Below are 17,477 nucleotides of genomic sequence, written 5' to 3' on the forward strand. Positions count from 1 at the left end.
TCAACCGAGATATTCAAGATTTTTGTTTGCGTAACTTTTCTGGTGTTATTTGTTTTTCTTTGGTCACTTTTAACTCTATAATGAGAAAAGCTAGGCACGGCAATTTGCGCGGAAAATAAAGCTGGAGGGTCGAACGTAATGTAACAAGTTGCATGAGGTACTCGAGCAGCGCCGTTGAGGTTGAGGTTTATGATGTTTTTGGTGTTCTCAATTTGGTATGATCGACTTGTTCAGTGGTTCGACTTTTGAAATTACCGTGGTTTTGACTTATTTATTTTCTTAGAACTTGAAACAGAAAGTTTTGTTTCAGACAACAACAACAACAACAACAATACTTTATTTCACCCCATTATTATTACAACAGAACTTGAATTCTATATGTAATAAGTCTGATTTATTTATTTAATTATTAACTTTTTTATTCATTTATTTTTATTTTTATTTTTGGGTGTTTAACGAAAAGAGGATACCACTTCAATATACACATCAATATCGAGAACGTGCGCCGACAATTTTCATAACTTGCGCCTAGGAAGCGTTTCCGACTTTTCGTTAAGGTTTTGGGAGTTTTTCGCTTTTATCGCGCTCAATTAGGACAAGCCGTGGTGGAGGAGGGGAGAGAAGGGAGAGGAAATCTCCCCTCCCCCTCCGCCATTATTTTCGCTCTCGTCCAGTCCGCGCGGTTCAAAAGAACCGGAAAGTCCACAAAACTCCAACGGAAAGGCTTGCTTGCATTCCATGCAGGCTATAACAATTCCACCGATTAAAAGCATGGGTGCATTACTGAACATGTCGGGTTTGTAAGGAAATGTTTTGAGCATATGCGGAGACTGTCTAGGAACGCTGGATGTAACATGAATGCCGACTGAATAATATAAATACCGGAAATAAATTTTTTTCCTAAAGTTAAAAAGGGCCAGTTGACGGAACAGTGTGGTTTTTAAAAGTGCTTTGAAAGTAGCACTTTCAGCATACTTGTGAAAATTGATAAATTTCCCGAATTAACGAGCTGTTGTTGGCTTTACAAAAATGTAACTGATCTTATTTCGCATTTTTTAACGAAAGGAATTAGTGTTAACGATATTTTTTTCCGAAAAAAACTACAATAACATACAAACGTTGGCCAAATAACGGTAACATCCCACTTTATTTGTTTGTTTGTTTATTACATGCATGTCCTCATAACACCATCATCAGGTCAAAATATAATATTCAACAGATAACAAAAATATTAATGTTCAAGTTCAAAGCACCAACGAAACAACAATTGAACTTTCGACTCGCACGTGATCAGGTCGTGCACCTTGAAACCGCGACAAATTTCGATGCCAGCCCACGTCAAGAAAATAATTCTTTTCCAGTCATGAAAGCTAAACGCTTTCGAACAAAAACTTTAGAAGAAGTTCAACAGCTTTTTTGGGACAAAAACTCTAAATAGAACTGACAAGGCCACCCACAATGCCGTGAAAACTTTGAGAGACTTCTGCAAAGAGCAAAATTTGGACGAAAGCTTTCAAGATTTTGCAATAAAGTCGTAAGGTGACACCCGTATATAGTTGTCCTATATTCTTTAGTTGGGAGGTAGAACAAAACACTTTAAAATGACTGGCCCTACGAGAAACAGTGAGTTTTGTTTCCCCGAGATCCCCAATGTTCCCCGAGGCGAAGCTGTACGATCAAACCGAATTTTTGAAAAGACAGCCCACGAAAACTTGAGCCCTTTTTGTGAAACAACACTGAGCCATGGTGTTTTGTCTTCGAAAAGCTTTAGAATAACGAGAAAGAGAGAAGAAAAGAAAAAGAAGACAGAGCGGGAGAGGGGAAAAGAATACACGACTTTATGTTGTTCAGATATTGGCGTTTTTGGCAAACTCCTAAAGAAGCCGATGACTTGAGCGCACCCTTTTTCCATAAGGCAGAAAACCGTTTTTGCGGTTATTTGTACGGTTTTAGCTAACGTGCGCACCCTCTTCCCATGTTACGTTTTCTCACAGTTTTCTTTGTAGTAGGATAATTATAATAAGTCTCTTATAAGATGTTTTGGTGTGTAGTATCGCTATAGGCTTCACGAGCCTTTCTAATTGAGTAACTATCCTTTATGTTTCTCACTTTTCTTTTTCGTTTAGCCCCGAGGAAGGTTTGTATTGCAAACCGAAATATCGGGCAAAAAAAATTCTTTAAACAAATATATTTCGTTACTTCTATCCGTTGTTATTCTATCAAGCTCGCCACCTCCGCCGTTAGGATCAGTCTGCCGTCAGTATATTGTATATTTTTTACTCTGCTTGGACTGACTCGACTTCATACTCTAAAACATACAGCGATACTATGACTATACACCAGAGGCTAATAAGATTTATTAAAAGCAGGACACTGTATATGTATGACGCAATTCCAGGGATTTGATTGGCTTAGCGGCCATGGGTATATGAACCATTATACCATGCCCGAGAAATAGCGCCATTGTCTTCTGGTTGTTCTTGCCAAACGAAATCAGCGAGATCTAACAACATTTCTTGATTGTTTTTAATTAAACAATAATCCCACTTACGGTTGTTGGATATGAGACTGATTATAGCCAACTCGGCGATACGCGCCTCGTTGGAATAATTGTAACTTATTCAAAGCCAGACATTTTAATCTACTGAAAACAGAAACATCACCATTCCTGCCCCGGAAACATAATTCTAACTCATGACTTAAAGCAGGACCTCCTGCTCAAAGCAGCCGTTTCTTCGGTGCAAAACGTTTGCTCTGAATCAATATCTCTGTGTATTTTTTGACTCGATTTGCGTCCGATCTCTAACGCCTCGTGGTAACTTAACCGGCCAGCCTATATCGAATCCCCTAAAATAGAAGACTCCATACCCGGAGGGGGGGGGGGGGGTACTCCCAAAAAAAAATGGATAGGGGTGTGCGGCCCGCTTCCCAAAACCCTTACCCTATTTATGACCAAAATCTACGATTTTCCCTACCCTATTTATGACCTGACCAAAACATAGTGTCTAACATAGTGTCTGGTCAATTTCAGTTCAAAAACCCCTGGAGTCCAGTGCGTGACCGGAGCGCATGACAAGCCGTTGCGGCACGACACAGTTGCTGTAAACATCATGATGAAGAAGTAGCTTCTTAAAGAAAAAAAAATAAAATAAAATAAAATAAATTAAAAAAAAGAAAACGAATTCAAGACTAGAGTGCAAAAATTGATACCCTATTTATTACCAAAATGGCGGCAAAATGGCTAAAATCATACCCTATTTATGACCAAAGCGACTGAAAAACCATACCCTTTGGCGCCGCACATACCTATATAGCCCATATAAGGGAGTACCCCCCCGGACTCCATAGAAGGACTTAGCACCTTTTTTATATTGTAGGACAACAGTCCGGTCCAATCTTACTGATTATCTGTTGCATCAGCGGTGAATCTTTCTCCTTTCCCATACCGACTCTCCTAAAATAGAATGACCTGGCACCTTTTTGTAAGACACTAAAGGCCGATCCAAACCGGATAATAGGGACACTTTTACGGTATCCCTTTGATGTCTGATGGTCTTCCACTGTATGAGTTTTTTAGCTGCAAGTGAGCCCCGATGATCGCCGGGGTTGAAGGGTGAGTTTGAAGGGAACGAAAGGAAGAACTGGGGAATTATAAGTCAGTTAATTCTACTTGCATTCCGAGATTAAACTCGTTGAAATCGTGTACTATCCAGTAAACCGGAAAAGCTTAAAGTTATCATTTTTAAACCGGAAGTTGCGTAATCTGCAACGCCTTTGTGTGTGTCGGCAGGTCTCCGTGTGAACTTAACTAATTTGGAAATCCTGTCTGACATATCCATGCAAAACATTTTACGAAAGATATATCATTGCATTCTAATTAAGCAGACGATACCCGGGGTCAGCGATAACCATCCCTGTTAGATTTATATTGAATACATCTCCAGCTTATCAAGACAGGCGGAGTTGGCAGTCTCTGGGAAGCACACTTGAGTTGCTGCGCGGAAGTTGCTGATATGTCCAATTTCGAACGAGTTTCTGTAGTCGAATATGAGCGGTACACGTGCGGCAACAGAAATGTTCTAGTAATTTCCGAAAAGTGTTTTTGCTTAGAGGCATTTTAGACATTTTAGTTACGCCTCTCTGTGGTATGATGAGCCAGTGCATATCCAATATCAGCTAATATCCTATATCACTTTGGATATTTTCAAATAGAAATGATCATTCTGTGTTGTGTCACGCGCGATGCAGAGCGGAAGTACGTAGTATTGTGTCACGCCCACGCAAATGCTCTTGCTGTATAAAAATCTGTCTTGGTCTTTTGTTAGCACAGAGAATCTTTACGTTGAGCGGCGGACGAGTGTTTGTACAAAGATGAACATCCTACTTTTAGCTGGTTTGTTTGTGATGACACTGCTGTTGCAGACTTGCGATGGGTCTATGATCCCAGAGCATCCACAAACAGCTTTCTGCAAGGCAGATTTTGGTACGTATTAGTTTTCTAGATCATCTTTGCCTCCTTTCATCTACACTTATTTTTATAGTATCATTAGTGACAAGCAGGGCGCATAAATACTAGAGCAGGAATTTGACTTTTTTCTGGTTTTACTGCTCTGAGAAAAAGACTGAACAGGAAAGGGATATTTCGTGAACTGCGTAATTCTTAATTTTCCAGAAGGACTTGGAATAATCCATGAAGGTCTCACAAACGCAATGCAATCGCTTAAGTGGCTAACGTTCTACTAATCCGTACCGGCTTAACACAAAGAAAACTCTACATTTAAAAAACTGCCTTTGTAATGGTATACAATACACGGATTATTAGCCAAAGGAACTCTTTGTTTCCTGAAGCAAACTTGGATGGGGTCAACCATGTTTCACGTTTCAGCGGCCTTGTCTGCCGAAGAACTATACGTTTGTCCTCTGCAACTGATCGTGAGTTCCCAAAACTCCTTTATTTATGTTGTTTGGTGTTGTAAGAAGGCTGGAGAAAACACAGACATTCCCTTTAATTTTATGCTCTCACGTCTACGCCCACACTTGGTCAAATAATAATTCGAGCACTAAAAAGGTTAACTACTATGTTTTCCTAACCGACTAATTTTCTAAATTCCTTTAACCTCAGTTACAATACAAACAATGGCAGGTTTAGTTCATTTTATAATAATCGGAAGATGTTTAACCGCCGTGGTATATTAATTTAAAGTGATTTAGAATAGATGAGGAGTTTGTTTACGAATTAGTGATCCATTAAGCCAGATCAAGCTTTCTACTAGAGTAAGGCAAGATAATCATCGGTCTTGATCCATTTTCTTCAATATCTGTTTCTTGCATCTTCCCACTCCAAATCGCGTGCATTCCATCACGAATCTTTCACGCCTTGCCTTGAATCTGATACAGTCCATCCAGTTCGACCCGCTTCAGCAGGAAAAACCTGAACTCTTAAAACACGTTTCTGTCGTCCAGTTTTTTTTCTCTAACCCTTTTAATATTGAAATGATATCAATTTTTTACGGTGAAGTTCAGCCCCCACTCCACCACTGCCAGTCAGCCATCAGAGCAGGGTGATTCGCGTACTACTAGCCTTCGAGGTTTTAATAAGAAAGGAGAAAGGAAAAGACCAAAGTAATCGAGATCCACAAACATGCCCAGAGTAGCAGAAGTCCAGTCGCAGCTTGAATTGTGTTTTCAGTCAAAGTAGGAATACAGCTGCCTCTTGAGCGCCGCTAGCTAGGAGCGATGATAGTCGACGGCTGTCTCCGCAGGCTGAAATGTTGCAAAGAAAGCGTAGCATTGGCCCATCCGATGAGTGAAACCTTCAGCCTTCAGCCAGTTCATGTCTTGCAGAGTCCTGCAGTAACTTAGCTTATCGAATCTAGTAACTTAACCCTACAGAAATCTTTCTAAATCGCAAAAATGTTATCCCGAGGTCCCCCAAAGTTACTACATGTAATCCGCAAATGCCTTGTTACATCTTCTTTTATTCTTAGAAGAGCCGGAAGCATGGGAACTAAAATCTCGGGAGCTAACCTCGTTTTAATGGTTTTATTTTTCATTCATTTTTACAGTCGTTCGAGTAAAAATTCTGGGAAAAATTATGAAAGATGAAGGGACGCCTTTATCTCAAGTTATTGACGTACGTGGTGACTCCTTTACCAGTTCATCATCGCGCCACTCAACCAGCCGAGCTGATCTGGATGAATCGTCTGCAGAAGAACCAGTAGTAGAGGAGAATTCTACGCCACAGAGCTTTCACAAACTGAACGATATGCCACCTGGAGAAGACCTGAAGTCTGAGGACCCAACTGATAAAAGCACTGGTTCCCTTGTAGGTTCGATCCTGGGTAGATACAAGCGAAGTTTGAAGATTGGAATACGTGGTTCTCCACTCCAACCCCCTGCAGGGGGCCTCCACAAGTCTCCGTACTATCGCCCTATTGGAGGAAAACATCGAGATAAGGGAATGATGTACTATGATGTTCTGATCAAGAAAGTTTTCAAAGGTAAAGATAAAGTGAGAAACACCAGAGGAACATTTGTCGATGCTTCAAATCCAAAACGACTTTTCGCCAGGATTTATTTTTCCAGTCACCTTGGCCAGGATCTGGAGCCGGGCGTTGCTTACATGCTTTCTGGCAAGATAATGGACAATGACCTGGTCCTGCCTTCACGTGGTTGCTGGCTGGAGAAGTGGACCGATCTGTCTTCAGAGGAAAAACGTGGTCTCCATGGCAACTACGCAGACAACTGCGATTGCGAGATCCGTTTTTGTATTCCAGGATATCACTGCAAAATGATTCAGTCCTCTTTACCTCCCACACGGTGTGCCTGGGAATTGCGCAATTTCAGAGAGCCAAGCAGAGATTGTGGAGCAAAACACAACTTGTGTGTAAAACACCAGAACGCTTGCCACTGGACAGTAGGAAAAGGGTTTCGCCCGTGTTTACATCCGCCAGGGCTTGTCCCTTAGACGTTTAATCCTTGACTTAGAAGAATTCCCAAATTCAACTTATGCAAAATAATAAAACAAAAGAAGGCTGTGAAGGTAAATAGCTTTCCTTTGATTCAGGCGAAACGCCTTAGAATTCACATGCATTGTACAGTACATCAAACATCACCACAGGAAACTACTACTCATCAGCTCATGTTATGCATCTAAAAAGTCAGGACCTTTTGTACACTGTACTTTAGCATCATAGGAAAACGGCCGCTTTCCGATGCTTATTTGGCCACGAGCAAAGTTACAATCACCTTGCGTAGCGTGATCTATATACTGATGAAAAATAGTGCCACAAAAGTATTATTGGCCCAGTAGCTTTCATTTCAATCCGGCCACAAAGTCTCACAAATCTAGAACCGATTTGTACAGTATGAAAAAGATAACCGCAGAAACGTACCGCTCAATGGCTACCATATCTTGTAAATGTTTCACTGCAGAGTTTCATCGATCTTTTCAAAAGTTAGGAGCACCTTCTATCAGTTGTCACACAAACATATGCTTCCCAGGAGGTCTCATTTGTGACTTTATATACGAGGTAAAAAGTTAGAATCAGAAGTTTAATTTGATTGGACATGAAAAAAGAAAGGGCTAGTTATTGCTTCTGGGCTATTCTTGCCCTTCGAGCAAAAAGATTACAAAAAGGAACAAAATATTTTGAATCATATACTCAATCTCTCTTGTATAGCAAAAACAACTCAAACAACAACACACTAGATTTAATGCAAATTGATCCAAACTTGATTTGTGAAGCATTTTCAAATGTTTTATAATGTTGTCATGTTATTACCGGTTCCCATCAAATAGGCGTAGAGTTTGTTCTTTACTTTGTCAGTAGTCACCTCCATGGCAGTCGAGCGGAAGAACGTCAGCTCCGGCGACTGTAGTGTTTAGAAAGACACTGCTCGTGGTCTGTCCAACCCTTTTTATACAGGAGTCCGTCAGGGGAGGTACTCGGCTCTACTGTATTAACAATCAAAAACTCATGTATATTCTTAAGTTTGAACTGTGAGGTGACATCGTAGTTATCATTCAGTTGTGTACCGATTTTCTGATATTACAGGTATGATTGATAAAGCTGGATCAGCTGTAAAATTTTCAGTTCATTTAAAATGCGACACTGAAATATTCTTCCAGGACGAGATATTAATAATGAAAATTGTAAAGACGGTTTTTAATGCGATAAAATAAATATTGGAAAAAATACCATGTTCCTCTTACTGGTACTCAACAGGAAAAAAAATTGTAACCAGGGGAAGGTTTCGCGTGCCATTTACAACCTTTTATAAGCCTATGCGGAATATATATGGCACCTTTTAAAACAATAAATACATGGCAAAAGGTGTATGCTTATAATTTCTCTCAGGAAAAGAGGTTTTGTCGTAAGTTAAGCTCAAAAACTAGTAAATTAAAAGAGAATGCATCGCTAAGTCAGGTTCCCAAGAGTGTAAGCTTTTTTTTATTTGATTGAAAGAACCGGTGTGTGGAACACGGAACGAGTCCGTAGAGGTGACCAGTGAGGTCCTGACTCTTGACTACCTAAACGCGTGGATAAGACAAGATAATTTATTTAATGTCAAATACACAGGGGGCCCCCGAGCCACAAGCTCATGATAAAAGTGTTTGACAATATAAAAGAAAGCTAATATCGTTAATAGCTACTAATTAATTAAATTAAAAAATAACATCTATCTATAAAGATAAATAAATAAAAATAAATTCGGCCAAAGGCAATTGCTGCATTGACAGCTGATAAAATTTAGCTTAGTTAAAAGTCTCCGAAAGGATGATGCATTAGGTGCGTCTTTTACAGCAGATGGCAACTATGTGTGAGATCATGTACGCATATGAGCCATGAAGAAATCTACTATACTCTAGCTATGACCAGTGGAGCTGGCCATAGCTAAGAATATTGCGGTTTTTCTGCCCTAAATTTGTAATTAATAATAATAATAATAATAATAATAATAATAATAATAATAATAATAATAATAATACCAAAAGCACTTGCTAAGTTCTGCTTTCTCCGCATAGTTTTAAACCGCGCAAAAATATCCCTGTACTAGTAGGCACCACCCATAGGAAACCCGAGTATCTCGAGATGCACAGAACGTATACGTATGCGCGGTAACAAAAGTAGGCACCGTCCTTAAAACTCATGTGAAATAAGTCCCTCTTTCTATTTACCCCCTCCCTCGCCCCCCTCGGTCTTATATAATGAATCCACCATCCCTTCTTAGTGCTCACAATCAGCCCCCAGAGGCTTTTACGGTATTACTTTGATTAATTGTCACTAATTATCGTAGGAATAATATTTAACACTAACATTAAAATTCGATCTGAAATTAGAGTTCAAAAAGTTCAGTTGTATATTACCTCACCCTTGCTACCTAACGCTGTCAACAAGCTACATTTTCGCGCCAAAAGGTCTGCTTTGGCGCGCGTCGCCTCTTGCCGCTAACAGTTTTGGCGCGAAATAAAGAGCGAGCTGCTCACAGTTTTTTCACAGTTAGAGTAGAACTTGAAGATGTTTACCAGGTTTAGTCTATTTCGTTTAACTTCTGTTCATTTTGCTTTGACGATAATCCACGTATTGCACAGTAACGCATTTATCTACAGCGATGAAAAGGGAGTTGTGGAAGCCGTGTTATTCACCGACAGTTTTTCCCAATTCAGAGAACCTCACAACTCGCTGTACTTTAACGATGCATCTTTGGCCATTCGCTGTCAGTTGAGAAATCGGAGTTCGGACAATTTACACTCTCGAAATGCGTTAGTAAAGCAATACGCTGACAAAGGAATGTCTCCAACGGTCACATTAAAAACTTTAGACTGCTCAAAGTCGTACAAAATCGAAGAACTTGTGGAAGACGAAAGCGTTTACTGGACCGTGAATATTTCAAAACAAGAATTGCTGGAGCATTGTGACGCAGAAAGGAATGGGAAAATACCTTGGACATACAAACTAGAACTCGAGAAAGACCTCACTTTGTTTGAATCTTGGGGCAATGTTGTTTTTCCAGATATAGAGCCTTTACTTTCTATTGAACTTGGCGACGTTTTAGACGAATCCGTTGATATTTTGGCGTCCAAAAAGGTTATATTTTGGCAGCATCCCTGCTCTCCGGGAGTGGCAGTTTTGGTTCCTTTGTCCGACAGCGAGCAGCCATTTAAAGGTATACTAGAGGAATATCGCATAAACGTCTCATTTGCAATGAAAGTTTTTATTTTAAGAACCCACAAAGCAAAACATTTCAGTCCAAAATCTTCGATTCAAACAAAGCTTGTATTTGAGGTTCCTTTTTATCATACGAAATTTCTTTTAGTTTGTATGGACGTATCTATAAATCAACTTGTCAGATTAGTTTTTCATATGACTTTTATTGTAGGCCGCAGCAGCCTTTGCCGTTGTCCAGTAGATCATTTAGCGAATATATCATGTATATTAGAACTAATTTGCTCCGTTATTTTTTTAGGATGTTATCTTGCAGTTAGCCACGGAAGTTTTACTTCAAACACTACTCACTGGTATGATCTTCTTCATCGTTCTGCTGGTCAGCCGGACTCGTACTCCATCTGCAAGGAAACTTCATTCTCAAGCTGTGAAAAACTATCAATTCTGGACTTAACAGTGGTGGATAACTACATTCTACTAGCAACGACGAAAGGTCTGATAAGATCCGAATCCATTGCTGAAGCTGCGAAAGGAGCAAATAAAACTAAGGTAACCTAGGTTATTTTGTAATCTCACGATGATTTCCACAAACGTTTTTTACTTGAAATCCAACTGTGCAGTTACCTTCGGCATGAAATATTTGAAACGATTCATCATGCTGTTTGTTCGCGAGGTTACATGAAATTTGTAAGAGATGTGATGTTATGTTTCATGAAGCCTGGTGATAAAGATGTATTTTTTTTATTCAGTAACACAGGCATGCTCATAAAAAAAATACGAGTTTTCCCAACAGGAGTCAAGCCTATGACCTTGAGATCGCTAGTTCGGATGCTCTACCACTGAGCTACGGGAGAATCGAGGGAGCTAAGGCCATTAACTAGGTTCATGAGCTCCCACGAGTCTACTGTAGTCAGTAGTAGAGAATCCGAACTAGCTATGGAAGGTCATTGGTTCGACTCCTGTTGAGAGAACTCGGATTTTCTTTTTGTCACTAACTGAAAAAATACACCGATCGTGAAATTTTTAGTGGCTAGTCTGAAATATGCAGTAGGTATGAAAATGTTGTACTCTTAATTACTTGAACACCTCGAATGTTTATCAGTAAACGCATTGCAAGACCCGTACAACTTCCAGAAGTTTTTTTTGTGACTGTTACGAATCGTTCATTTTTTGGTAAGGGAGGCGGAACTAGTAAAAATTTATGCATCTAAAATTACTTTATACATGCTCCCCACCCCCCCCCCCTCCCTACTTGGAATATATATTCCCACTGCGCTATGCCCCTCTTTGAAGCCAATTTCTTTTTCATGCCTTTCCCCCCCCCCCCCCCCCCCACACCGGCAAAGTCCATTTGGCCACCTTTCTTCGTAAAAATTGAACGGTCCGTCCTTAACGATCTAACTTTTCTCGCGACGATAAAAATAATTCTTCGACGGGATGCGCACAATTTTCAACTTGCGTTGACTTGTAACTCGGGTTTCATCAAAACTGAACGTAAGAAAGCGGTACAAGAGACATGGGTTTATCAGTCGCCGGGGCCTTAAACTTAATTATTGTGTGTGCTGCGAAATTGTGCTTACACCTTACCCTTTGTTTGCCTGTTTGCCATAAAGTTCCGAATATAAGCTTCGCACTTACATTCATTGAAAGTGTACTCTTTGTTTTTGTTTTGAGGTCATTGGGTCATTGCGATTTTGGACATTTTTGTAGGCCTCGCATTTGACGCGACTGAAATACGACAATGATGTAGTCCAACGCCGGGAAGCGATTAACACGGTCTTTCTCTGCCTTCCTTTTTTAGCTCAAGTTTCATCAAGTGACCAACATTCACACAACACTTGATTTAGCCTTCAAATCAGGAATAGTGAAGCCTGGGAGAATCAAACTCCACCACACTGCTCGGTGTGACGGGTATGAGCTGTCGGCTAAAGAGCACGTGACATTTTTTACTTATACGTACACAGGGGCTGACGGCGAGAGGTCCATACTACTCGCAAGTGAGCCTCCATTTGAGAAATGGTCCTTGTATGATTTCCCTGAGGAGTTGAAGGAGTTGTTATTGCTGGATGTCGCATGGGACATTCAAAGGAATGCAGTGGTTTTGCTAATGAAGGAACCTAACGAGGTAATAATAATAATAATGATAATAATAATAATAATAATAATAATTTTTTTTATATTAATAATAATGAAAATTCCTTATTAAAATATTCCACACAAATTGCTATTTACAAGTTAAAAGTATATAAAAAGAGCTATTAAAAAACCTATTCACATTTCATTTCGATTAAAAAAAGATAATATTTTTAAGCAACAATGTTTTTGTAAAGAAAAAGTAAAAAAAAACAAATGTCATAATAATAATAATAATAATAATAATAATAATAATAATAAAATAATATGACCAATCAAACACTAAGATGAGAAAAATGAGAAAAATACAAAAACCCCTATTAATCCTAAATGTGAAGAATGTTAAACTTTCTAATCCTAAAATCTTGCTAGCTGCTTATCGATTTCAACGGTCGCTATCTGTAATGTTCAGCGGTGCTCTTCGCGTACAACACGTGAGCCTCTCAATCATAGCAGCGCAGACCTCGGGAGGGCGAATGAAACTTTGGCGCGAATCCATGACATTGTAGTACTGTAATCCTCTCCCTTTTTGGTTTATAAAAGTTCAGCCAGTCTACTGTGATACCTCATGCATTCACCTGCCGTTCCTCCGGTGGTGGTAAATACCTGTGGAGTAAAGGAACCTTGTTTAACTTCTAGCACCCTGCTGGCGTACATTGTCTTCTTCTCATGCACTCTCATGCTGGCGGTAGATTTGTTTGGTGGTGAGGCCTCTATAAGACTTTGCATTCGGGTAACAAACCCTAACATCAAAAAAGGCAGAGCCTTGCCGCTCCTAGAAGCCACGAGCATGAATGTCGAGCCGGGTATCCGCTGCTCTGTTTGTAACGGGTGTCAGCACTTCTCCGTTTATCTCCTGAAGTACCGGTTCAATTTCGACATCATTGCACACCATCTTTAGCATTTCGGCTTCCAGATCACGCAGCTCATTGTGTCTTTGAATAATGAAGCCTCTACGTCTGCATACCATGGTGTGGTCTACATCAAAAACATCTCCACACGCACAGGTAGCCGAGGTCTTTGAATTCTCTCTTATTTAGGGTAAAATCCACATCTTTAACAGGAATGACTGTAAGCCAGCTAGATGCCCCTTTCTCCGCAGCAAGGTCGGTAGCTCTTTTGGTTTGTTCAGGAAGGGCATTCTTTACTTCCGCTAGGTTTTCTCTAAGGCGCGCATCCTTATCTCTACGGTTACGTTGCTGCAGTGTTCTAATTGTATGGTCGTCCGGGAGCTCGTGCGTCTGCGCCACTATCTGTTCGACTAGTGGTTCAGTCATGGCAGTTGAAGCTTCATATTCCGAGGCTGCAGTATGACATGGGTTTGTGATCCCAAGACCACCCATCTTTACAGGTAATGCCAACAAATCACCAAATTGACACTGAGTCGTCGCTGATATAAAAGTTAACCTGACAGTCAGCGACGAAATGAAAGAGGAAATAAGCTTCGAAGGAGTGCTTATGAGCTGAAAAATTTGGAAAAGGTAGCTGTTCTATTCTTTATTAAGGATCCTGTACACAGGCTTTATAAAAGGGAGAGAAAACGTTGGCAGTAAACAAGCGTTTGTTGGTAGGCTTTTCAGTTAATCTTGAATGAGATACTTTTTTGATGTCTTAACAGGACCGTTTCTTGGTATCAGTGCTTGATCCACAGATGTCGCAACTGTTGCAGCCAGTTTTCCGATTTCCACAATATATAACCTTCACAAGGATCACTTTCCACGCTCGCACTCAAGTAAACTTCGTTTATGGATCCCAGGTAAGCAGCCTTAGTTACATCATCCCTCGCAGGGAATTCGTCGTTTTCCATTTGTTACTTCTTGTTTCCTATGCTTGAACAGGTACTTCAGTCACCAATCATAAGATATGAGTTTGTTTTAAAGATTGCATTTGTTCCCCTCAAATTAAAAGAAAGGAAAATCGTTAATCCTCATAATGAATGTCTTTTCCTTCCTAAAACGAAACATAAAGCTAAACTTTTTCTACCGTTACAACTCATTTCACTCGTCCTAGTTGTTCTACAAAAGATCTGACAATCTGCAGATCTTAGCATGAAATTGTATGTTTGGATATATAAACAGCAATAGTGGAAAAGAATACAATTGTTGTAAAAAAGATTCAAGGCCCACTCTACAACGATTCAGTTTTTCAACGATATAATATGATTTGCCTTTCTTATGATATTCTGCCATCTCAAACGCTTAGGCCGCTTAAGGTTTGTGGTTCATGCTTGACCTCTGTCGTCATTTTGTTTCCTCCCACATTGTCTCTTTCTACCCGGATGGCCTTTCCCATGGACAAGCACCCAATCCAGTTTGGGGGGGGGGGGGGGGGGAGGGGGCGAATAGTTGTAATGTATACTACAGAAACCGGTTTTTGTTCGGCCATGTGGAAGGCCTGTTGCCCGGTTGTAATTTTACCTTTGATGTTACAGGTATGGTTATCGTTTGATGGTGGGAACTCCTTTAATCCAGTCCTGGACAGGCATCTAAGAGGTGATTCAGTGTCGTCATTGTTTGCTAACACCTTAGGAGACGCTTTCATTCTGGTTACAAATCTTGGTGCTCTTTACAGTGGCTGGTCAGGCATTCCACGTGTTAGTCAGATTGAACCACCAAGCAAAAATTCCAGCTGCGTATTCAAGATTGCCAGCTTTCAACATCAAGAGACGGTGAACATAATCTGCGTACAGAATATCTCTAACGCGTTCGGTTTTATGACTTACAGTATTGATTTAGATTCCTTGATCAAGGCAGATAGGATTTTCGTTTTCAGACCACTTCTTGTCATCATTGTGTCTGAAAGAGAAGTCGAATTTTCTGCTTTTTGTGGCGACGACTTTTTCTCCGACCAGATTAGTTGCTCCGAGTGTTTCGATCCATATGATGTTGGGCGAGTTATACGAACAGCAAATGGTGCTTCCATCATGATAACTGAAGTGGAACAGAGTTTGGACATGGGAGATTTCAGTGGCCATGTTACTGGCCTCATCATAACTCCAATTCCGTTTGTGACCAAATCAGACTCCCCTGCTCTTCAGTACACCCTTCAAGTAAATATTACGGGTATGCATGCTTATTTACAGCTGCATAATTTCCTAAATAATTCTGGTTGGCTAGGCGACGACATTGGCAAGACAGTTCACCTGTCCAGTGGAATCAGTCTTATTCTTACAGCTTTTAGCAGTATCTCATTTGCCATTGGTAGGCTACCTGCAATGTGGAACAACACTGAAACCTATATAGGGGTTTTCGAGGAAGGAACATGGTTCCTTTTAGATTTTCGTCCCTTTCATGCCTTTCGCCCTGTTGGCTCTTCCGTCCTTCATGTACGTCAAACTGATATTGACAGGGGTTTGGCTGAAATAATAACTAATGCCGGGCAGTTTACCTTTTCAGGTGAGATGGTTGAAGGGGTTTTGAGACACAGGCATGGATGGGGTATAATTACAACTGTTATCAGTACCTCGGCTGTTGTAATTAAGTCTGATAACATAATACCCGGAAATTATACAAACAATTGGGGTATTTACAAGGCGCAAATCAACAATGATTCTTATATTCCTTACATTCCGCATCCTCAGCTCCAAGGCTGGTGGCTAGCAGAGGATGAGTGTGGACATTTCCTTGTGGAAGAACCACTTAGAAGACTTGAGCTCTACCATTTGGATTCAAACGAGAAACTTTCCTTCACCATCCGTGCTATCAGTAAAGGCATCACCGACGAGAACCCCACCGAACCTCTGTTACGAATATACGTTGGCAACACCCTTCTGTTCCATGTAGAGTCGTATTATCGTATCTACAACATCAACCACACCTTAAACATGACTCTTACAAAGAGACCCTACATAAGTGGAATATCATCACTTGTTGTGAGATTACACCAAACGGCCTCTCTGTTATGCAAAGAGGCGTTCTACACCGTGCATGGGGGCTGCCCACCGACTAAAAAGCTACGTTTCTTGTACCCAGTGTTGTTCTCTATGAATGACTTCTTAAATGGGGAAGTGACTGACTCCAAAGGTATTGTAAGGAACCTGAGGTTGCCCTTCAACTATAGAGCCCCTTCTTCGAGAGGTAAAGCGATACCTATGTCTGAGAATACGTATAATGTTGACCCACAGAAACCGCTTTACAAAACCACTTACGCCGTAACACGAAACACGCTACGTTATAAACAGTGCGAGGGAAAACATTATCGCTCCAAGTGTGGCTGCACAGATCAAATGAGAGGATCCTCGCTTATTGGACATTCCGACTGCATTGATACTGTGTATCGTATGTTGTTTAGCGAAACCCTCACTCCCCGTTTCGTTGTTTTACAAGAGGGCAGAGAGACACGACCTCTTAACTTTCCATTTTATCTTGAAGAACTTAACCAGAGGAAGGACTTCATGGTACTCTCACCTAGCGACTTAAAGTTCTCAGATATTTCCTCTACAGTGCTAGAAAGAGACCTGAACAGTTCTATTCAGTTCGAAGGCTCGGGTTTGTACCACTTTCGTGCCCATGTTGTGCAAGAGAACTACACATTCTGTTCCCTTACCGACGAGTTTTTGGTGTTCGTTGTAGACACACCTTTACCGTTTCCAGTTAATGACGTCGTGCGGGCCTGCACCGGGATGGCATTCGCCAGTTTGCTGTTTATCGTTTATATTCGACACTTTCATGGCAAGAAGAAGATGAAAAACGATTGAGACGCTTCAATATTTTCTTGTGCTAGGCTGTAAAGAGCAGACCCTCTTCCAGGGATCCTCAACTGAGTTGACAACCTCGCACAATTGCCTCCCCCCCCCCCCCCACCATGCATTTTGCTCCCCCAAACGAACCTTTCTGGATGTTAGTCCCTGTTCCGCCCCAAATTTCCGCCAAAAATAAAAACGGTTCCTTTAGGTAATTGATAATAGCAAGTGACGGCTAAAAATGAGCTCTGCCTTTGATTTGAGTATCAGTTACCGAGACTACGAGCTCAAAGCAGTTCATATTATAAATACTTAAAGAAAATAGTTCGTAAACAAAATTTTCCTGTTACGTCCTTGTTTAATCAAAAATTAACAAAGCCTAATCCAGGTCTTCTTTGGATCAATACCTTGCTCCGCAATTTCTTTATTTCTGGCGGTTCTGCATATATCCAGAGTTGAACCTGCTTTTACTTATTTTTAAGCTTTCTTGTTGT

The 17,477-nt window shown here is 40.6% G+C and overlaps 2 protein-coding genes across 3 annotated transcripts; both read left to right on the forward strand.

The window, feature by feature from the left end:
- Positions 1–3,984: 3,984 nt before the first annotated feature.
- On the forward strand, positions 3,985–8,200 carry LOC146464928 (uncharacterized). The gene is made up of 2 exons (XM_085129394.1): positions 3,985–4,483; positions 6,066–8,200. The coding sequence occupies exons 1-2, from the start codon at positions 4,285–4,287 to the stop codon at positions 6,965–6,967; spliced, it is 1,101 nt and encodes a 366-aa protein (XP_084985520.1). The 5' UTR covers positions 3,985–4,284; the 3' UTR covers positions 6,968–8,200.
- An 805-nt stretch (positions 8,201–9,005) lies between these two features.
- On the forward strand, positions 9,006–17,387 carry LOC146464929 (cation channel sperm-associated auxiliary subunit beta-like). 2 transcript variants are annotated; one of them, XM_085129391.1, is made up of 5 exons: positions 9,006–10,170; positions 10,471–10,718; positions 11,971–12,294; positions 13,921–14,058; positions 14,734–17,387. In XM_085129391.1, the coding sequence occupies exons 1-5, from the start codon at positions 9,522–9,524 to the stop codon at positions 16,996–16,998; spliced, it is 3,624 nt and encodes a 1,207-aa protein (XP_084985517.1). In that variant the 5' UTR covers positions 9,006–9,521; the 3' UTR covers positions 16,999–17,387. The 2 variants fall into 2 exon arrangements, with proteins under 2 accessions (XP_084985517.1, XP_084985518.1); XM_085129392.1 differs by lacking the exon at positions 11,971–12,294.
- Positions 17,388–17,477: the final 90 nt, after the last annotated feature.

Source organism: Pavona decussata, unplaced genomic scaffold (genome assembly GCF_977016875.1).
Source record: "Pavona decussata unplaced genomic scaffold, jaPavDecu1.1 SCAFFOLD_161, whole genome shotgun sequence".
NCBI classification, from domain to species: Eukaryota; Metazoa; Cnidaria; class Anthozoa; order Scleractinia; family Agariciidae; genus Pavona; species Pavona decussata.